Genomic DNA, 21158 nt, shown 5'->3' on the forward strand with positions numbered 1-21158 from the left:
CCCTTCACTCCCCTCCTCCCTGCTGTGCCAACACACTTGCCCTCAGCAAGAGTTTGGGTGGAAGTTGGTAGGATGGATGCAGACTGTAGACTAGTCTTGAGCTGGAATAGCTCTCCTTCCTTTTGATTTGATTTGGAATTATGCCCTGTCTTAGGCTATTGCCTCACCACACAGATCAGAATCACCTGGGAGACTCATTAGATCACCAATCACTGGGTCTTGCCTTCAGGGTTTCTGGTTCAGTAGGTCAGGGGTGAGACCAGGAATCAAAAAATTTCTAACAAGTTTTCAGATGCTGCTGATGCTGCTTGTCTGGGGGCTGAGGTTTGAGAACCACTCTTGTGGGACATGTTTTCAGAGTGGTGTGAAGCTCCCCTGCTGCAACCTTCACCACAACTCTTGGAGAGGGTAGTGCTTGTTAAGATCCAGATTCCCAGGCCAGGACCTATTGGTTCCACTTGGTGGGGTGGGAGAGACACAGAAATGGCCAGGAGTCTGCATTTTCACACTGAGGTTTGTGAATCACTGTTGTCGGGTGGGTACAGGGAGTTTTGTTGTCTGTCCACAGCCTTAATTTTTGTTAGCATAATCTAATTTACTTCCCAGCCAGGGCTCTGCATGGTCCATCTGAACTTGACTATAGCTTGCGACCTTTGTCCACCAGGCACACCAATGGCCATCCGTACTGACGTGGATTCATCACACCACCTCAGCAGCCGTCCCTGTGGGGAAACATACACAGCCATGATTTTTTAGCGCTAGTTACAGTACATTTAAGACTGTGTAAAACAAAAAAACAGTCCCAGATGGTGCCTAAACCTCCCAGGGGCTCACGATCTAAGGGAAAGCCAACAATGATGAGAGAACACGACGGGGCATAAATCAGATGCTCAATTGTGACTTGTTAGGATACACAGAAGGAGTCAAAGGGGGGGAAGTTTCCAGAAAGGCCGGATAGGTGCACTAACTTGAAAGATGAACAGGACCTCAGATGACGCTGAAGTCCAGGAGCTTCCCTGGGTGGACGGAACGGTGAGAGGGAACATGAGGCGAGAAGCTACAGCTGAGGCCTAGGCAGCCAAGGCAGAAGTGGGCTCCATCGGTCTCCTGCCCTGCCCTGCGACCCCAAGGGACCTGGTTTTGTTGCTCTGTGCCTTATGTGCCTAAGTCTCTGCTCTGAGCATCCAGAGACTTAGGTAGCAGGGAGAATGGCCTAGAGAATGAGCTGCAGGGGTGATGGGAACAGAGATGAGCGCTCCTGCTACTTTAGCCAAGGGAAATCCTGGCTATGTTGGTACCAATTCCCTTTAAAATCCCTCAGGGTCTCCAGGGTAGATTACATGAGGTGCGAAGGCTCCTGAACTGGAGGAATTAAAGTCGGCTGTTCAGCTTGTTGCCCCCTTCCCGAAAAAAGCCAATTTCAAAAACTTTTAAGAATGCTTCAGGAACCACTATATATATGTTTCTACAAAGGCCTAAAATTAGCAGTGTTTTATTTTGGATTACGAATTCCCTCCTAGTCCTCCTAAACCTGAGCACATGAGACACAGCCAGATGTCAGGAAGTGGGTGAAAAGCTGAGGTTACTGAGGTGTTGGTTGCTCAGGCTTGCGGTTTCCCCCCCTTCTCCTGCCCCCCGCTGGCAGGTGATGCTTATCTTCACTTCAGCCCACCTCTTCTTGATTGGGAAAACCCTCTTCTCCCACCGTGCCCCCCGCCCATACTTCTCATGTTGCTCTAGGTTTCCTTAATCACAGCACTTAAGAACCTGAAATACCATTCACACATAGGTGCAAAGTGAGAACTACTCTGTCGAACAGCTGCCTCTTCCTTCCAGCGAACTCGCACGGGGAGCCCACGTCACCGACTTTTCTGGAGAGCATCCAGTGTCTCTGCACAGGCTCCCCCAGGCTGCCCACACCCCTCCCAACCCGTGGATTCCTGCTGCCTACGTCTGGTCTAGGCCCCCGGTCTGCTCCACTTCTGCCTTCCGTCCAAGCCTTGCTCTACTCCACTCTGCTTTTCACACGAATTCTCCCAGGTTAAACTGTACGCCTCCTACAAGACCAGTGTCAAGTCACTACTCCTTCCGTGAAGCCCTCTCTGGCTACTATAGCCCTCACCAGTGTTTCTTTTCTGAACTCTCTGCCCCTATGCCCCCCTCCGCTCTGCTCTTTCACATGAGCCAGTCTGGCCTCTTTAGCTATATTGTAGGGCTCTGTGGGTGGGGCGTAGGGTGCCTTGTGTTCCTCCTGAAGCTCCCCTGCATTTCAAGTCATGCTGAGCACAGTGGGTGCAGAGTGACCTCGTGGTGTGGTTTGGTGGAATGTGAACTTTCCCGAGTGTGTAATACGCTGGGTGATGATCACATTGGGGAGAGGTCTGGGGAGGGCTTCTCATTCAGAGACAGGAAAGCACTCAGGGGAGAGGTGGAAGCCATTAATCTCTTGGAAGATGAACCCAGAGCATGTTCTGGATAGGGATGGGCCAAGCTCCTCCCTCCTCTCCCACCCCCTCCATCCCAGGTGCTGGCCCCCAGTCCCACCTGGTGGGCAGCTGACTCCATAAAAGTACCCCAAGGAGCAGGAGGCAGCTGTTAGGAGGAGCAGGAGGATGGGCGCTGAGCATGGGCAGCAGCCGCAGTCCGGGGGCCGCAGGGGCCGTGGTTCTGGCGATAAGAAGTCCAAAAAGCGTAGCCGGCGCAAGGAAACCTACTCGATGTATATCTACAAGGTGCTAAAGCAGGTGAGAGTGGGGAGGTAACGTGTGTGCACATGTATGCGTGTGTGTGTGTGTGTCTGTAGTGTACTGGCCAAAGAGCCTTGAAAAGGCACTGGACAGAAAGTCATACTCTATATGCTCCTGGCCTTGTGGTGAGTGGACTCTTGAGGTGGTTGCACTTGATCTCAGAGGTCCCTACTACCTCTCACAGATGTTGTGCACCTGTGAAGTGCAGGAGGCATTTAAAGCCCGCCACCATGGTCCAGAAGCTTACAGGGCTTTGAACAGACCAAATGATTATGTAGAACATTAGGTGGGCTGTAATTAAAAGGGAAGACCACAAGAAAGTGTGGGGCTGAAGGGCGATTGGATGCCCAACACATTATGGTACAAATGAGAGGTACTGGTTGCTAGCGGCCAGAGCAGGGAGCAATGCACAATGCGCATGAGCTGAAGACAGGGAAGGCCTTCCAGCCACACAGCTACTCAGTCACTGAGGGGCAAGGGGATTGGTCGACTCTACAGATGGACCTACGATGCCTAGAGGCTCCATGCATTGCTGAGTCACATGACCTGGTAGCAGCAGAGGGCAGGGACCCCCCTCCCTCAATCAAGTGGCCCCTCCCATACGTACCGCCTGCTTGTCCCACCTCTTGACCCACAGGTGCTGTGGGTGCTCTCTGCTCATGCAGCCTACCAGAGCACCCACGAGAAGTACCTACTCCCGGCACTTGCACACTGCCAAATATTTTCGGGCATCAGTGGGTACCCAACAACAGTGTGTCAAGGACACAAGGCACTCTGACCTCAAAGCCTCTGCCCCACTCAGCAGAACCAGGGCCAGGGGCCAGCAGAACAGCTATGTTGTGTGGCCTGAGTCTGCCCCTGGCCTGAGCTTTATCTTTTTGTTAGAGTAGATCCTTACACATGAAGCCTGTCTCCGGTCTGAATCCCATCACCAGTGCCAGTGACCTGACAACCTGGGTCTCTAGGAACGCTCTTGTAGGGTCAGGTTGGGGGCAGGACCAGCACTGTTGTAGACTGGCCCAAAGCGAGCAGCAGGGGACAGGCTCCAGTGTCCAGAAGCATGTGGGGGGGGTGGGAGGAGCACTGGCAAGCCTTGCAGCTTAGCCTAACCTTGAGGCTCAAAACTTGGAAGGGGAGGGTTGGCCCTGGGTCAGCCTGGCAACAGAATGCTGCTGAGCAAGTTCCCCATGGACTGTGAAACTTAACACCCCAGGACCCCAAGAGAAAAAGATGTGATGACAGCACAAGGGGTGTAGGCTCAGATCCCTTGCTGGCAGTGACAACCAGAGGCTGTAGGGAGAGCCCGAGTTCTCCTTCTGTCTCCACCACTGACTTGATGTGTGTCATTGGCAGTTTCCTCTCCCACTTCACGGGGAAACACTTCATGGGGAAACACTTCACATCTGCCCACTGACATGTTAGGATTGTCACCAGGCCCAGGGGAAAGTGCCTTATTTGAATTCATTCAGTGATTCACTGTACGGCCACAGATCCCAGGTGTTCTGACTCCCAGTCTGGTGCTGAGATTGTGTCACAGGAGTGTGTCCTCTGGACAATAATTTGGTAATAATCTGCCAGGTTAAGTGCATAAACCCTTGGACCCAGTGGCAGTCCCACCTCCGGGAACCTCACCCCTCGGAGTCCCTTTCTAGGAGTAATGCTATCCAAATACACTAGATAAGAAAAGCAAAATCAAAGATCGATGCTTACAAGGAACTTAAAAGCATCACTGTTTACAGTTGGAAACCACTTCTAACCTGGATGTAGTAATAAAAAAACCCAATCCCTATTTCTGTGTCTTGGCCTCTAGAAAGAGGCTGCTGAGGCAGCCTTGCAGCCTCCTGCAGGCCAGAACTTAGAGCTGGGGCTTGCCGCACCGGACAGTGCCACCTCATTAACAGAGTGGTCCCGCTGCTTCTCCAGGTGCACCCGGACATCGGCATCTCTTCCAAGGCCATGAGCATCATGAACTCATTTGTGAACGATGTGTTTGAACGGCTGGCTGGCGAGGCTGCCCGGCTGGCCCAGTACTCGGGCCGGACCACACTGACATCCCGGGAGGTCCAGACAGCGGTGCGTCTGCTGCTGCCCGGAGAGCTGGCCAAGCATGCTGTATCTGAGGGCACCAAGGCCGTCACCAAGTACACCAGCTCCAAGTGACCCAGGGCCTTCCATTAATAAAGAGTGAGCTGCTCCCATGTGCTGTGGTGATTTGAAAAGGGGAGATGTGATGGGGGGCAAGGGTATCGACACTTTTTAGGGCTACGGGGTAGAATCATACTTATTCATACTTTTTAAATACTGCCTTCTGAGTGTGCCCCACGAGCAACCTGTGACGGTGCTTTGTAATGTGCAAAGTTCTGACTGGTAATGAGCTCTTGTAGGACTTGGGATCAGGATTCAAATCCCCGATCAGCTGTGTGTTAACTCTTTCAGGCCCTAGTTTTGTGATGCCATTCCTGGCAAAATACCATTTTTGTCCTGTGTTGGGCACGGGGGCTACATGGATCTTACCCAACAAGATACAAAATGGAAGGCTTCTCAATAATCTGGGATCTATTGGATGTTTTTATTTTCCTCTAATGTTTTCTCCTTCCTAAGTTCAGAACAATTAGGAATATTTGAGACTCTTCTTTTTCCCAAACTTTTAATATTTTTTTTGATTTTTAAAAAATATTTTATTTACTTCTTCATGAGAAACAGAGAGGCAGAGGGAGAAATGGGCTCCTCGCAGGGAGGCCAATGTGGGACTTGATCCCGGGACTCGGGGACCATGAGCTGAGCTGAAGGTAGACACTCAACTGCTGAGCCACCCAGGCATCCCTTCCCAAACTTTATGTTGAAAAAAATCTCAAACTCACAGGAAAAAATGCAAGAAAGTACAATGACCACTTATATATCCTTCACCTAGATTCACCACTTAACATCTGATCACACTTGCTTTTTCTCTCTCATTTGGCCTCTGCTCTATCCTGTGGATGTATGACTCACAGAGTCTCTCCTAAGCTGTGAGGGGATGGGGTGAAGTGGTTGCATTCAGTGAACAAGCCCAAAGTCCTTTATCTTCCCTTTGCAACTGGACAGATGGAACTTGTCCCCTTCAACTTCATGTACTGAATAGGCTCACTGTGGTGGTGGCTGGCATTTGGATGCAGTCCTGTATGCTACACATGGCTTTTTCTCGTAGGCCAAGCCTAACCTGGAGATACCATGGGAGGACCAATCACTCACATTGTAGTCCCACAGCTAGAAAGGGGAGGGCCCAGTGGATCTGGCCCCTGAGCCTTGGCTCTTCCCCACTCCCACTGTGTTTCATACCTCGCTAAGGTGTGACCCAAGAGACCCAACTCAGATCAGGGGAATTATTTTTTTTAATGTATTTTTTAAAAGATTTTATTTATTTATTCATGAGAGACACAAAAAGAGAGGCAGAGACACAGGCAGGGGGAGAAGCAGGCTCCATGCAGGGAGCCCAATGCGGGACTCGATCCCGGAACTCCAGGATCATGCCCTGGGCTGAAGGCAGGCACCAAACCTCTGAGCCACCCAGGGATCCCAGATCGGGGGAATTAGAATCTACATTTTTGACAAGATCTCTGGTAGTTTGCACACACACGAAAACCACAGAATTCGTCATCTCTGGTTCCTCTGCTGCTCTCACCTTTCTCTCCCTTTCCTTTGCCCTGTGTCTTATACGTCCTTGCTTAACATGGAATCAAAAAGATCATCCCCAGCTGACCAGTCAGGTGCTGCTGTGATGTTTTGTATTGTCCAAAGATTGGTCTCCTGAGCCCGTTAATCATGATGCAGTAACCCACAGATGGCTCAGAATGAGCCCCAAAGACTACTGGATCCCATCCACTGCTCTAAGGTCATTCTTTACACTGCATGGTTTACATGAATCACAAAGTGTGATCAGACCCCAGGGAAATAGGCATGCTTGCGCTTATCTCAAGGGAAAGTTGTGACTTTGCAGCCTGAACCCCGACCTTCCAACCCCAACTCCAGTGCCCTGTCCCCCTCACACCACACCTCCTCCAGGACAGTCATCAGTAAGAGCCAAGGAGGCTGGCTCTGCATTAAGGAATGTTGAGAAATGCAGCTGGAGAAATGAATGCCTTTAGGACTCGCATCCACTCAGAGCCTCATAGCTCACAGGGTGACTTCAAATAGCAACCACTCTTTTATTTGATCCTCAAAAGCAAAGAAACCACAACTGACCCCATACTCTGCCCTTGCCTTCCAAGGCTTGCTATGGGAACATCCTCCAAGGTTAAGTGTCCCCAGTCCTGTACCTGCTGCCCCCTCCCCTCACAGCCTTAGAACATTGGGACAATGGGACAGAACTCTTAAAACTCAGATGTTCTGGCTTTGGGGGGTGGAGTCAAGGTGGAGTCACAGTGTCTGTGGATTGCATGACCAGCTCACCAAGGGAAGTGTGCGAAGTGGGCAGCATGTCTGAGCAGTGAGTGAGAAGCAGGGCTGAAGCCCCCAGGGCCGGGAGAACAAAGGACAAAGTGCCTCCCTGGTCCTGTCAGGCTGGGGCAGGGGAGAGGCAGAAGGGATGCTGGGGCAGCCCTGGCTAAGCCCCAGACGTCCACACAGCTGCTAGACTAGCCTGTGGTACACTTGCCGTCTTCAGTCTTTCCTTGGACTACTTATTCCAGAATCAGTCTTCTCCACACTCACACCTCACCCCTACTTCCCACTCAGCATTCTAGACTACTGTAGCATCCCTGGGCTGCACCCTCTCCCTAGAGGACCGATTGTGGACTCCAAGGGGCCCTTTCCTCACAGGGAGCCCTAAAAGGCCATGCCCATCCTTCATCCTCCTTGCTAATCTGTGGATGCCCTCCTCCCAGTGATCCCAATCTCCCTTAGCCTACAGCTCTGGAACCCCAGGTTCACGGTCCTCGGAAGGCTCAGCAGTCCCCCACCCTTCCAGGCTGAGGCTCCAATCACCCCAGCCCCCCCCCCCCCTGCAGAGCTTACCAACGCCTCTGGGATTCCTCCCACGTGACCCTGCAAGAGCTGCTGGACCAAGAGCTGCCCCTGCTCGAACCGGTGCCCGACAGGGAGCGCCAGTCCTTCCATTACAGGCTGTCGTCGCTCTACCTGTACTACCTGGGGCTGCTGCGCCGGTTCGACACCCTCTACGACCAGATGGTGCACCCGCAAAAGCGGAGATTGCTGCGGCGCCTGCTGGATGGCGTGGCGGGCCGCGTGCTGGAGCTCAAGGACGACCTGGTGCGCACCGACTTGAGCGAATACCACTGCCTGGACCACGTGCTGCAGGACCTCAAGCTTACCCCGGTAGGAGCCCCACCCACCGCCCACTCCAGCGGGGGACGGAGCGAGGTGGTGGCCTTTACCTCCCTCCACCCAACACTAACACGGAGCCGCCTCGAGCACCTGGGGCAGGAGGGCCAGAGAAGCTGGAGCTGGTCTCGGCCTCCCAGGGGCAGCCCTGGCCTTGGGACCTCTGCCAGGGATGGGGGACCCGACGGATCAGGGGATGGATGGGGTCTGATTTGGGAGAAGGGTTTCAGGAAGAGGAGGTGCAAACAAGTAGTTGAAGGAGTGGCCCAGGAGTCAGGCTGGAGGCCCCCAGGGGCTGGGAATACCCACCAACCACAGGCATTGGTGAAGACAGTCTCCTAGAGGTTTGCTTCATAAAGGATGGTTCTAGGACCAGCAACACCAGGACCACCTAGGACTTTCTTAGAAACGCAGACTCTCTGGACCACAGCTCCAACCCAGGAATCTGCTTCTGCATTTTAACAAGCCCCTGGGTGATGCGAATGCCCTGGTCAGCTCCAAAACAGAGCTTCTGCACAGGCCTCCAGCCTGCCCCAAGGGCATGGTTCACTGCTCCACATCTGAAGCAGTCTCCAGGTTTCCAGACCAGCTGAATCAAACTCAGCTATGGACTTGAAAAAACAAACTAACAAAAACAAATTCTCCAGGCCCCGCCATTCTGGGAAGCACCTAGGAGTCTGCATTTTAAGAGACCTCCACTTGATTCTAATGCAGGGTCGGGATCAGAACCACTGCCCATCACATATCATGATCCTCCAGAATTCAACTCCTGTTACATGGTGGGGCAGGGGAATAGAGGGATGATAGAGGGATGATTTTAGGGGGAATCTGCCAATAACCCATAAATCTCCCACCCCAGGGCTCTAGAATGAAGGAAAGAGAATCACCAGGGTCTGTGTGAGAGCTGAGAAATCAGCCAGATGGCTTGGATCTTGAGTCCTGACCCCCTTTCCCCATATTGCCCCAAAGGCAGACCTGGAGGTTCCAATCCCCAAATACTTCCTGCTGGAGCAGTCCACCATTCTGAAGGAGCGAGGGCTGATGCTGGCAGAGATCCTGTCCAGAATGGGACCAGTGACCTCCGAGACGGTAAGTCAAGGAGACATCTTCCCAGATTCCTCTCATACACCCCTCCCAGAACAGAGATGCCATCTTCCAGGACACAGAGAGGACTTGCCCTGCCCTACACCCACCTTAGGGGGCTCTTTGGGTAATCCCTAGCCTGCTTCAAGGATGGTCTCGTACTCCTTGAAACTTTCTGACACCACGATAGAGGACAGGACTTGGGCATGTAGATGCTCTAGGAGGACCACGTACCTAGCATGTCCTTTGGTGGATGGTCTCCCAGCGGCTAGCCTGGAAACAAGCCCTCTTTCATCTTCTGCCCCTTTGTCCCTGCTGTGGCCAGAGTTTTCCAGAAATGCACCGGACCAAGGCCATAATCCTGCTGCAAAGGGCTGAGCGGGCCAGGCAAGGCCGGCTCCGAGCCACCTTCATGCGAGAGATTCGGAAAGAAGAGGAGCGGGATCGGAAGATTCGAGAGGAAGGTTGGCACAGGTTCAGTCAGGACCAAGCAGCTATCATCATACAGAAGGTAACCCCCCAGCACCCAGGAGGAAGGTCAGGGTTGAGTCACCTCTTCCAGAAAGACTGCCTCGCTCAGCAATTGAGGACAGAGGGGAAGGTGCTTGGATTCTGTTGCCCCATAACTAGATCCTAAACTGGGGGCCTAATCAGTTAATAACCCTGTGTCTTGCTTATTTATTATTTATTCTACATCTCTATCCCCAAAAGGACTTGAAGTGGGATATCATAAAAGCCCCAGAAACAGAAGCAGCATTAAAATTAGGGGAGAAAGATCCATAATAAGGTTGCAGAACAGAGTAGATGATCATTCTAAAAACTCATAAGACTGTTAAAGATGAGTCACTAAAACGGAGTCTGAGAGTCCTGGCAGCTGCAGTAAAAGGAATCATGATGAATGGAACAGAGTTTGAGAACTGATGTGATCCAGATGTCCTCAAGGTCTGTGCCAGCTGGGTCACCCTTTACCATAGAAATAGCGTAATCACATCCCTCCCCACCCCCACCACTGCAGAAAACCCAACCCCATCCCTAGGTTTCCCTGTGCCTTCTTCCCATCCAGGTGGTCACACCTCTCCTCTGCTCTGGACGGCCATTCTGTACCTCTTCTCGGCCCTTGCTATGCACCCATGTGTGGGTATGTGGCCTCTCTCATCTCTGAGTCCTGCTGACACAGGCCTACTCTGTTAGGTGGTGGTTACCACCTTAAGGAGATCGGAAGGGCCTTCGGAAAATTCTAATGCAGAAAGGGAACCCTTTGCTCCTGCAGCATCATAGCTCCTGAGGTCCACTGCCCTGCCCTGTTGCAGGACATCTCTTTACCACCTTTTCCTTCCAGAAGCAGGCCTAGGACTGACCTTTTAGTCTCTCCCAGCTTCTTTCTCCAGCCTCAATGCTTCTGGAACTGTTTGCTAGCCTGAGGGAGGAAACTTAGAACTCATTTCCACCAAAGCCCAAAAGCAAACCAAACAATTAACAAACTGCACCTCAAGAAGGATAGATTTTGGGGATCCCTGGGTGGCGCAGCGGTTTAGCGCCTGCCTTTGACCCAGGGCGCGATACTGGAGACCCGGGATCGAATCCCACGTCGGGCTCCCGGTGCATGGAGCCTGCTTCTCCCTCTGCCTGTGTCTCTGCCTCTCTCTCTCTCTCTCTCTGTGACTATCATAAATAAATAAAAACTAATCTTTAAAAAAAAAAAGAAGGATAGATTTTTAGATTTCTAACAGTACAGAGAGCATGCAATCTGAGTCCCCTGCATCTGGGTGACTGTACCAATGTCGGACTGGCCCACGGATGAGGAGGAGGCCCTGCCCACAGGGCCTGCTATAAAGCAAGCCCTTCCAGAAGGAAAGTCAGCCCCAAAGAGAGAGCCCCACTTCTCCCCTAAAAGCCAGAGCAGGTTTTTTTGTCCCTGTTGCCAGACATCGAGAATGTGGAAACACAGCAGACACAGAGACTGCACACTGAGGCTCTGTGATGGAAGAGAACCCACCGGGCCAGGCCCTGGCACTGCCTCCCCCTCCCCCTGCCCATGCCCCACCCCTATCTACACCCCACTAGTACTGGGCTGTCCATGGGGGCTGAGAGCGGCTGGAGGCCTGAGAGAAGAGCGCTGCGCAGGGAGTCAGGAAACCTGGCCCTGTCTCAGCCGGGCCCTAATGGGCTCTTAGACCTGAGAGAGGCCATGTCCTATCTCCAGCCTCAGTTTCCTTGGGTCGAAAAGGTAGGAATTTATCAGAGGAGCTCCAAGGTCCTTATAGCACCCATATCTATGTGCCCGGGTGGGGTGGGGGGGAGGGAATCAGGTGTATATTCCAAATGCTGTGGGGATTCTGAGAAGTGAGAGTGGGAGTGCTTCTTGGAGAAGGTGGTATTTGAACTCTGAAAAGATACAGCAGATTAGAGGGTGAGGATGGGAAGGAGGGAATTCCTAGGGGCCTGGAGGGAGCAAAGCCTTGGAGCTGTACCGTATGGGTGCCTACTCACCCCACTGTGTTCTAGGCTGCTCCTGCTCAGGAAGCCACTTGCCCACGAACTGCCATGGGAGGTATCCCCCTCAGCACTCCTCCCCTGCCTCCCACCCCAAAGCTCCCCTGGCCAGGCCTTTCCTTGCAAGTGGTGGGTGCTTCTCCCTGGGGCTGATCCCATGAACCGCATCCCTGCAGAAATGCAGTGTGGGGAGTGCCTGGGCCCACGTGTTTCCCCAGGTGTGGAAGGGTTACTTGCAGAGGAAGTGTACTCAGCACGATCGGTGGACAGAGATGGAGTTCATTGGCATGGTAAGGTCCCCTGCCTGGCCCCAGGCAGGGCTCAGGGTGGGCTAGTACATGGGGTCTCCATCCCTCTTTTTTGTCCCTGTACCCCCACCTCAGAGTGACACCCTGTACAGCCCCTCACTGCCAATGTCTCCTTCCACTCAGGATTGTGCTTGGTGCAGGTGGAGGGGCTCAGGCCAGGGAACCTTGGTTAAGGGATCCTTCAGGATTTGAGAAGGAGAGGGAAGGACCAGAAAGCTACCACCAAGCCCCGTCCCTTTCTACCCTCTCTAAAACCCTCAGAAGGATCTTACATGTGGGGCGGGATGCAGGATAGTAGCACAGAGCCTCCTGGACCTCATGTTCATGCCCTGGGCTGGAAGGAGAGGCTGAGCGCGTGTGCCTAGCAGAGGAAGGAGGCCACAAGGCTAGTAGGAACTGCCACCCCCTTGCAGGGCTCTTACAGCCTCTGGGAGAACCCCGGGGCCAAGGTGGGATGGGGCATATCCCTTTCACAGCAGTGTTTCAGGCCACAGTCTCCCCACTTGCTCTGAGGGGCCCAGATTGGCTTCTCCTCCACTATGCTGGGCATAGGGCTAAGTTTTACCTCTGAGCATGGGTATGCCGGCAGGGGAGTGTGCGGGGTAAGAGGGGATCTCCAGCACATGTGCAGGTGGGGTGATCCCACTGAATGACATCCATCCCTACCTCTCTGATGGATCTTACATCTGGCTAGTCTCTGCCAACTTAGGGAAAGGAAGCCATGGTGGGGGTGAGGGTTGTGATCCCTGAAAGGGAGCTTGGCAGTGGGCTGAGCCTGTGAAGGCCTCCTGATAGGGGGAGTTGGGAAAAGCCGGCTGGGACAGCAGAGGGACCAGAGGCAAAGGCTGAGGTGGCTCCATTCCAGGAGGCCTGGGGGCTTCAGAAGGAAGGAGGGACTGGAGCAGAGGTCAGACCCAGGGGGTTTGGAGAGCTGGACCCCCAGGAGGCAAGAACAGGCAGAGGGAGGCCAGGGTCGGGCCTTGGGGGGGATCTGAGGGGAGGCATGGCATGGTGGTGGGTGAGGAATGAGCCTGGCCACCCGGGCCCATCAACAGTGTGAGCTCAGCGTTTTCAGTAATTGTCTCTGCGCAGAGTGATATTTAAAATACATTTGGGAGCCAATGAGGCGGGAAAGTGGCTGCGAGAGCGGCTGCCAACACGGGCCGCTGGGGCGGGGGTGTGGGTGGGGGCTGGGGCCCAAGGCTTACAGGGGAGGGTGTGCTGGGGGGAACGGGCAGGGGGGCCAGCCCAGATGCATCTAGCAAACTCATTATCAGAGTAATTTACACAGGCGAGTTTTGGCTCCAAACACAATTTCTCCTGATGCAGGCATGCCCATGCCTGTCGTTCCGCGTAGGCGTGTGTGCTGTGGAAGGAGGGGGCAGGTGTGTGTGCCTGAGGCTCCCTGCTTCCAGCCCTGAGTCCTCCGGCCTCTCCTTCCCTGGGCCAGCTCCCCTCGGCTCACCAGGTGAATTTGCGTGTCATGTATCAAGACGGCCTGGGGGAAGATATCGGCAGGCTCCGCCAAATAGAGAAGGAGGAGGAATTCCAGGTGGCAATGGTGAAGACCCATGATGTCCTCAGGGAGACAGAGGGGCCTGACATGAAGGAGAAATTGAAGGAGCAAATCCGACAGTGGTTTATCGAGTGCCAGTCAGTGTCTCCAGCCTCAGCTGACCCAACCTTCAACCCCTCTTTCTCTCCTCACCACAGTGTCCCCACACCTGTCCTGTGCTCCAGACTGGGCCCTTCTCTCTATCCACTCCCATCCTGTTCACTCACTGCTTACACACCTGACTTAAACCTGGAGCCCTCAACCTATAGGACCATCTCTGCCCATGACTTCTCATTTCCCCTGATGGAAGAGAAATGCCAAAGCCAGATGGGGAAAGCATCCATGGGTGCCCCCTGAGGAGCCTCTCCTTTCTAATTTGTAATTCTCTGTTCCTTCCCTCTTGTCCTCCATCCCCATAGTCCTTTTCCTTTCTTCATCCTTCCCTCTATTTAACTGTCCATCCATTCACCCACTCTTCTACCCATCCATCCACCTACCCATCCATCCACCAGTCCATCCACTCATCCATCCACCATCTACCAATCCATCCATCTACCTATCTACCTATCCACCCATCTAACCATCCATCCACCCATCTATATACCTATCCATCCATCCATCCATCCATCCATCCATCCATCCATCCATCGACCCATCTAACTATCCATCTAACCATCTAACCATCTATCCACTCAACCATCTATCTACCCATCCATCCATCCACCCATCCGTCCATCTACCCATCCATCCATCTATCTACATATCCACCCATCTTACCATCCGTCCACCCACCCATCTATCTACCCATCCATCCACTCATCCATCCCTCCATCCACCCATCCACCTATCCATCTAACCTTCTAACCATCTACCCACCCAACCATCTATCTATCCATCCATCCATCCATCCATCCACTCATCCACTCATCCACTCATCCACTCATCCATCCATCCATCCATCCATCCATCCATCCACCCACCTATCCATCTATCTATCTATCTATCTATCTATCTATCTATCTATCCATCCATCCATCCACCCGTTCATCTCTCTGACCATTTTATGTTTACTTAGTGCCCTTACTGGTCGGTTCCCTGATTATCCAGATGAATCTTTAGGTGGATCCTATCTGATCTTTGCAGACAAGACTCCAGAACAGGTACCCTATAGTGGGCACAGGAGACTTTTTGTGGTAGGTGGGGGTCTAAGGTTATAGACAATAGTTAGTGTAAACTGAGGGTGGCAGTGGGATCGGGGGGAAAGATCAGCTCAGTGGAAGCAGATGTGGCTGGAGGAAATATATATAGCTAGCAAGCCTGCTGGGGAGGGGAGTGCCTGTGTCTGGAGAAGACTTCTGCCAGGGAGAGAAAACATGTCTGGTGAGATTCTTTGTGGCCCCAAACCCCCACGGGCCAAGAAAGAGCAGCAGCTCTGATCAGAACACTTCATTCTTCCTGGACCCCTGTGAGGTATCTGGACCCCGCTAGTGATCCTAGTCTACCCCCATCTCGGGCCTGGCTTCTTTTGCTCCTGTGGAATCCCACTGGTCTTCTCTGAAATGTCTTCCATCATTGGTCACAGGTAAAAATGGAACTGGAGGTGCAGGCCCAGGAGAGCAAAAAAAAGAACCAAGAGAAAAATAAGGAAAAAGAAAATGAGAAAAAAGAGAGGAAACAGAAGAAAGGGAAGGGTAGGAAGAGGGTAAGACACCTCCTGGATATGCGGACCAAGTGGGCAGGGGGACAGAGTCTGAGGAGATTCTGGGTGGGAGGCTGGTCTGAGAAGGATAAGGGTCAGAGACCATGGGAGGGGGTCAAGATCAAAGGATATTTCTATTCTAGGAAGCAGACACAATGCTGAAAGCATGGCCATCCAAATTTATACCTGTGATTAATGCCGGACATGAAGAGTACATAAGTAAGAGGGGAGGGGGTTGGGGAAGAGTGTCCAGGACTTGTGAGGGCCTTCGGGTGACCCTTGGTCCTGGGGAAAGGGGTACATGCTATGTGTCTCATGAGTTGGTAGTGTGGGTGTGTGGATGTGTAGGCCGAGGGGAGACTGCCAAAAGACAGAGTGTGGAGTGTGATTCCCTGGGTGGGAGGAGTTATGCCTTTGATCCGAATCCTGTACTAACAGGCCTTGGGATCAGGCCTCTGGGGTCTGGGTAGAAGTAGCGCCATTCAGCCCTGTGAGGATGGAGGTACCAGCCTGGCTCAGATTCCTGGCCAAGTGTGTGTGAGTGTGTATTCGTGAGCTTATGCACGCACGTTTGTGTGTGTGTGTGTGTGTGTGTGTGAGAGAGAGAGAGAGAATGTGTCCTGGGACTCTGAACTTCATTCCCCAGTCTGTCTGTCCATGGTTAGATGTGTGGAAGAACCAGCATGAGAGTATACACTCGACTCAGAGTTTTGACCCCGAGGCACTCAGGGTGGAGAAGAGGAAGGAAGTAGAGGAGGAGATCCGGATACAGGTGAGCAGCTGCCTCAGGGCCTCCCTGCAGCCCTCCTCCCTCCTCTCCCCCAGCCTGGGCCTCTGCTGCTTCCCCTCATCCTCCCTCCCATCCTCAGGCCCCTGGCCTGCCCCCTCCTCTGTAGCTGCCTCCATGCTGCCTTTTCTAGCTCCACCTCCATCCATCTCCATCCCCCTCCTCCTCTGTGGCTCTCTGGTCCCTCTCTCCCTGGGGTGCAGACAGGCTCTGAGCCCGAGCGGTCACACATCATGCCCATGAGCTCTTAAGGACCTCCTGCTATGTGGCTGCAGGGCATACCTTGGAAATATTCGATCATGTGACCTTTCCAGCACCCTGAGGTGGGTGCCCTGATTTTCCTGACGTGAGAAAACAGGCTGACATGTTACGCAACTGCTCATATCACACAGAAACAAAAGGGTGGGTCTGGGGCTTGAACTGAAAGTCAACTGAATCCATCCTGGAGCCTATCCCTTCCTTGGTGCCAGGTGGGGGCAAGGGTGAGCAGGATCTGGAATGGGAACTGGGTGTGGACCGGTGCAGGGGCAGGGGCGAGGGGAGAAATGCAAAGCTTCAGGTTCTGGAAGAGTGTCTAGGAAGGTTGTCTGTGGACACCCGTACTGCCTTCTCTGGGCTAGTCTCGCTCTTCTCTGAGGTTGCTCTCCTCCTGTCCACCCCTGCCCCAGTCCTCACCCCTCCACCTGTCCTCTCCAGCCCCTGGCTGCCCTACCACACTCCCTGCGTCCCCCCAGGTTGACGAGCTGATGCGTCAAGAGCTGAAGAACCTGCACCTGGCTGTGGACAGGGAGGAGGGGAAACCCTTGAAGCCTCCGAAGGCAAGATGAGGGGCTAAGGCGGGGACAGGAAGGGGCACACAGTGGGGGAGACGAGGAACCGAGGACAACTGCCCGATTGCCCATGTGCTTGTTTCCGACCAGAAAAAGGCTGGGAAGAAAACTGGGAAGAAGAAGGAAAAAGATCTGACCCCAGACAGGTAGCAGACCTTCTACCTTTTACATGGGTGGTGAAGCAAGCCCCGGCCTGGGAAAGATCCGACTTCCTTTCCTGGTTCTATTGCTGTGTGACCTGGAGACAGTCCCCTAGACTCTCTGACTCCCTATCCTCGTTAACAAGTGCCCTCTCTGCCACACTCACAAGATAGCTGTGAGGACCAAATAGAAGCTTGAGAAAGTGCTTTGAGAATGATGATGCAGAGTAAGATGTGTAAGGATTGTCCTCAATGCTCCCTCCTTCCTGTTCTTCCCTCCAGCCTTTTGCCTTAATCAACTCTGTCCCTACCAGAGCCATCTCCCCCTGGGCTTTACGCTGGGCTGTTGAGGAACTTGTCAGTGGTCCCTGTCCACTCACTTGACCAAAGACATCAAGCACATTGGTGCCAGCTGCTTTCATGCCATCCCTTCCAGGAGTGTGTACATCTTAAGTGTGATTTCTAGGGAGAGGGTGCTATGTCGCCCAAATGACTGGGCTTCCGGTGGTGGAACTTTGGGCCGTGAGCAGACTGATGAAGGGAGTGTGGCAGAGGGTGCTGGTCCTTACACCCCCCTCATCCCACAGAGCACCTGCTGTGGGCACACTGCCTTCTGGGCCAGTGGGTTGGTGCTGCACCTTCTAATGTTGGCTGTCCAGCGGCACTAATGATATTTTTGACCTCAAGATGTGGAGCAGGAGGGCCCCTTCCACCTTCTCCTCAAGCCTGTAGCACCATGCCACTCATCTCTGTCTCCACTACCCTTCGTCCTTGGGGCCCCCTCTGTGTCGTCCTCTGCAGGTCCGTGGAGTCTCTGCTTGAAGAGCTCGTTGTCTTTGGCTTTCTAAGGAAGAGTGAGACGGTGACCTTAAAAGACTACATTGGTGAGAGGCCTCCCCAGCACCTGCTCTCCCAGGCCGAGGAGTGGTGTCCTGGCCATGGCCTCCTGTGGCTGGCTACTACCCTCTGCAGTGAGCCTTCTCTGTAAGGGGCTCTGGCCCTGCCCCAGGGGATGCCACTCAGCAGGTAGCTACCTGTCCCCCTGCAGGTGACTTCCTCTATCTCGGATCCACTCTGAACTTGGCAAACAAGTTGCCTATGCCTTCCCTGTTTGACATACGACAGAATGTGGCCCTGTATGGAGTCCTTCGGCTTGGTGAGATGCCCTGGGGAGCGGGAAGAGCCAACAATAGCAGGTGGCTCTCGGGAGAGCCTGGGTGTATGTCAGGGTGGCTGAGGTGGGCATGTCCCCTGTGCCGTGGAACCATGCTGGACTCCTCCTGCCTTCCTCAGGCCCTGCTGGAGGTCACACCCAGGTTGTGGTCACACCTCTGAAGTCATTTGACCCCTTAACCTACCAAGGAGTCCACCTTTCCGGCCCCTAGCCCAACCCCAAGTGATATCCTATAGTCTGTCCCATTTCCAGAAGACTAAGACCTTCCAGAAATAGAAAGAGATGGTGCAGAAAACAGAAAGGGGTTTGGAAGGGGGTAGAAGGCTCCCTCCCGACCCTGCACATAGCTCTTCCTAATTGTACCTGGGCAGCCGTAGGAAGTCCTTTTGGCTGCCTAGCTCAGCGTTCTTGCCTTGGGGAGAGCTCAGACACTGCAGCCAGGATCTGAACTTCATCCCACCCAGCCCCGGGCCTTTGGCCTCACCTTCCACAGAGGCTTCTACCCCAGCCCCCTCCTGGCCTATTGCCTGCCTCTGGCCCTGTTTCCTCTCTCTCAGGCTCCCCAGATATACACGCCATGGCTCCCCTCATCCGCTCCATCCTCCTGGTGGGCCCTTCTGGCATGGGGAAGAAGATGTTGGTCAAGGCCGTGTGCACAGAAACTGGTGCCAACCTGTTTGACCTGTCACCCAACAACCTGCAGGGCAAATATCCTGGCAAGATGGGGGTGCAGATGATAGTGCATATGGTCTTTAAGGTCTGGCTCCCCCAACTCTGGCATTTCTAGTTCTCAGACCGACCACAGAGCAGGGAGGGCTTTATGCTTAGGAGGCCCCCCCGTCTGCCTATTTGGTGTGACTGCAGGAGCTGGCGAGGTCTCCCTACCAACCCCTGCTAGGAGCTTGTGGATTCTGGAAGCCCTAGTGATGGAGGACGAAGGGGGCTGTGGGGAGCAGAGGAGGTTATTTCATGGTAGAGATGAGGCTTCCCCCCAGGGAGGATGGGGACTTGGTTCACATGGAGGTGTGATGGAGGTGCTGCAGGCTGACAGGTGGGGTGGAAAGGGGGTACAGAGCTCCAGGGCCTGCCCTTGGGCCAGACACAGAGGCAACCCATGCCCAGGTACATCAGACATCAGAGCTTTCTTCTCTGACCTGTCCAGGTGGCTCGACTCTTACAGCCCTCTGTGATCTGGATTGGGAATGCCGAGAAGAATTTCTATAAGAGGGTCCCCAAAGAAGAGAAGGAGGTGCGGGGGCCTGGGTAGCGGCATGACCCAGGAACGAGGCTAGCAGTCCTGGGCTTGTTGAAGTCAACTCCAAACCTCACCCACCATGTGGCCTTGGACAAGTTCCCTGTCTTCCTACTGCCTTTTCCTTGTGTTTAAAGAAGGACTGGCCTCCCCCTGGCCAACTCCTAGTGTCCACTCAAGGCTCAGTGTGGGCATGTGCTCTGAGAAGCTCATCTGAGTCACCATATCTCTCCCCACCAATCCTCCCTCCCCAGAGTAGATGGACCCAAAGCGAATAAAGAAGGATCTCACCAAGGCCCTGCGACTGCTGAGCCCAGGAGACCGTGTGATGCTGATAGGGACGACTGACCAGCCACAGCTGGCAGAGATGAAGGGGCTGTGCCGGACCTACGAGCGAATCCTCTTCATGCCACGGCCTGACTATGCTTCTCGGTTTGGTGAGGCCCTGTGACGTGAGGATAGGCCTGACAAGGGACCCGGGAACCACCTTTCTTTCCATCCTCACTGCTGCTGGGAGGACTTGCCTCCATGGCAAAGAAGGGCAGCTAGACGAGCAGCCCAGTGGCCTGGGTCCAGGCCTGGCTTCATGGACACGGGCAGGCCACGGAAGACCTCAGTCTCATTTCCTCGTGTTAAGTGGAGAGGATGATTCTCACCTTCCTGGGAGGGGAGGCACTGATGGACACAGAGCTCCTTTCAGATATAGGCAGAGACACCCACCACAGCTCCCTGCCCTGTGTCCTCCCCCAATGCCTACAGTGCTCTGGAGGCAGATGATAGAGACCCAGGGAGTCCAGGTGACCCAGAACCTAGACATCAGTGCCCTGGCCAAGGTGTCCGATGGCTACACACCTGGGCACATTCTCCAAGCCATCCACTCAGTGCTGACCGAGCGGCGGGTCCTGCAGTTGTCCAAGCAGCCCCTGGTGGCCTCAGAGTTCCTGGGCCATCTGGCCAAGCTGGAGCCAATGTACAGGGAGGAGGAGGAGTCCCTGAAGGTGAAGCTTTGGGGGTGGGGGCCGTTGGGAAGCCAGGCAGGAGGGTAATGGTCCAGCACTAATCAGGGAGCCAGCCCTCTGGAGCCCCAGGCCCACAATCCCCCTTAGAACGCTCCCTCTGCTCCCCCATGGAGTTCAGCTGGGAAGGGAAGAGACCTCACAGGGAAAGGCCTGTGGGCAGGACCAGCTCACCTGGTTTCTAGGGCAGGAGCCTGAAAGTGCTGCCTTTGTATTAAGGGCCCTTGGGTGGTTGGTCCTGGCACCAGCTGACACCCACATTCCCTACCTCGGCCAGTGCCCACCAGTGCCCCACGACTGGCAGGATGGCCACAGGAGCCCTGGAGAGAGGGCTTGCCCCCAACAATGGCCGACCCCGTGGCCTGGGACACTTGGTGGGGAACGAGGGAAACCAGGACTCCAGCAGGATGCCTGAGCCCCTGAAGAGAGGAGGAAAGGGGAGGACAAGGTCGGGAGGCAGAACCCGGGGCTAGAGCCTATGCCCTTACCCCTTTCCTCCCCCGCCACCAGGACTGGTACTTCAAGACGCCATTGGGCAAGAGGAAGGTAAAATTCATCAAGGACCAGGATGTTGAGGAAGCCAAACTGGCAAAGGAGAGGAAGAAAAGGAAGTGATAGTTGAGGCCAGAGTGCCCGAGCTCGGCAGCAGGACCGGGCTGCGCCCCGCAGGTGGAGGGCTGGGGCAGAGGCATAAATGGCCACGCAGCTCGGGAAGCAGCTCTCTCTGTGCATCTCCGTGCTTTCCACCCCTGCTC

At 54.1% G+C, this 21158-nt stretch overlaps 2 protein-coding genes across 3 annotated transcripts; both read left to right on the forward strand.

Moving 5' to 3' along the window:
- The first annotated feature begins 109 nt into the window (after positions 1-109).
- On the forward strand, positions 110-4943 carry H2BK1 (H2B.K variant histone 1). The gene is made up of 3 exons (XM_077849641.1): positions 110-2040; positions 2525-2744; positions 4671-4943. Exons 2-3 carry the CDS (start codon positions 2613-2615, stop codon positions 4905-4907), a joined length of 369 nt encoding a protein of 122 aa, XP_077705767.1. The 5' UTR covers positions 110-2040; positions 2525-2612; the 3' UTR covers positions 4908-4943.
- Positions 4944-7067: 2124 nt separating this feature from the next.
- Positions 7068-21120, forward strand: DRC11L (dynein regulatory complex subunit 11 like). Of its 2 annotated transcripts, XM_077849642.1 has the most exons (19): positions 7068-7212; positions 7733-8060; positions 9036-9155; positions 9475-9660; positions 11861-11932; positions 13401-13603; positions 14581-14665; positions 15088-15207; positions 15348-15423; positions 15870-15976; positions 16726-16809; positions 16912-16967; positions 17763-17845; positions 18010-18117; positions 18693-18892; positions 19298-19384; positions 19647-19824; positions 20147-20385; positions 20914-21120. In XM_077849642.1, exons 1-19 carry the CDS (start codon positions 7163-7165, stop codon positions 21016-21018), a joined length of 2487 nt encoding a protein of 828 aa, XP_077705768.1. In that variant the 5' UTR covers positions 7068-7162; the 3' UTR covers positions 21019-21120. The 2 variants fall into 2 exon arrangements, with proteins under 2 accessions (XP_077705768.1, XP_077705769.1); XM_077849643.1 differs by lacking the exon at positions 20147-20385.
- The last annotated feature ends 38 nt before the right edge of the window (positions 21121-21158 follow it).

The sequence above is a fragment of the Canis aureus genome, chromosome 15 (assembly GCF_053574225.1).
Source record: "Canis aureus isolate CA01 chromosome 15, VMU_Caureus_v.1.0, whole genome shotgun sequence".
Classification (NCBI taxonomy): domain Eukaryota; kingdom Metazoa; phylum Chordata; class Mammalia; order Carnivora; family Canidae; genus Canis; species Canis aureus.

What these genes read in the sequence shown, in the direction of transcription:
- H2BK1 (XM_077849641.1), top strand. Translation starts at nt 2,613, where the DNA reads ATGGGCGCTGAGCATGGGCAGCAGCCGCAGTCCGGGGGCCGCAGGGGC. An exon ending in TCTACAAGGTGCTAAAGCAG is followed by an intron (nt 2,745 to 4,670) that starts GTGAGAGTGGGG and finishes CTGCTTCTCCAG; the next exon opens with GTGCACCCGGACATCGGCAT.
- DRC11L (XM_077849642.1), top strand. Translation starts at nt 7,163, where the DNA reads ATGACCAGCTCACCAAGGGAAGTGTGCGAAGTGGGCAGCATGTCTGAG. An exon ending in CAGTGGTTTATCGAGTGCCA is followed by an intron (nt 13,604 to 14,580) that starts GTCAGTGTCTCC and finishes ATGTTTACTTAG; the next exon opens with TGCCCTTACTGGTCGGTTCC. An exon ending in CAGACAAGACTCCAGAACAG is followed by an intron (nt 14,666 to 15,087) that starts GTACCCTATAGT and finishes CATTGGTCACAG; the next exon opens with GTAAAAATGGAACTGGAGGT.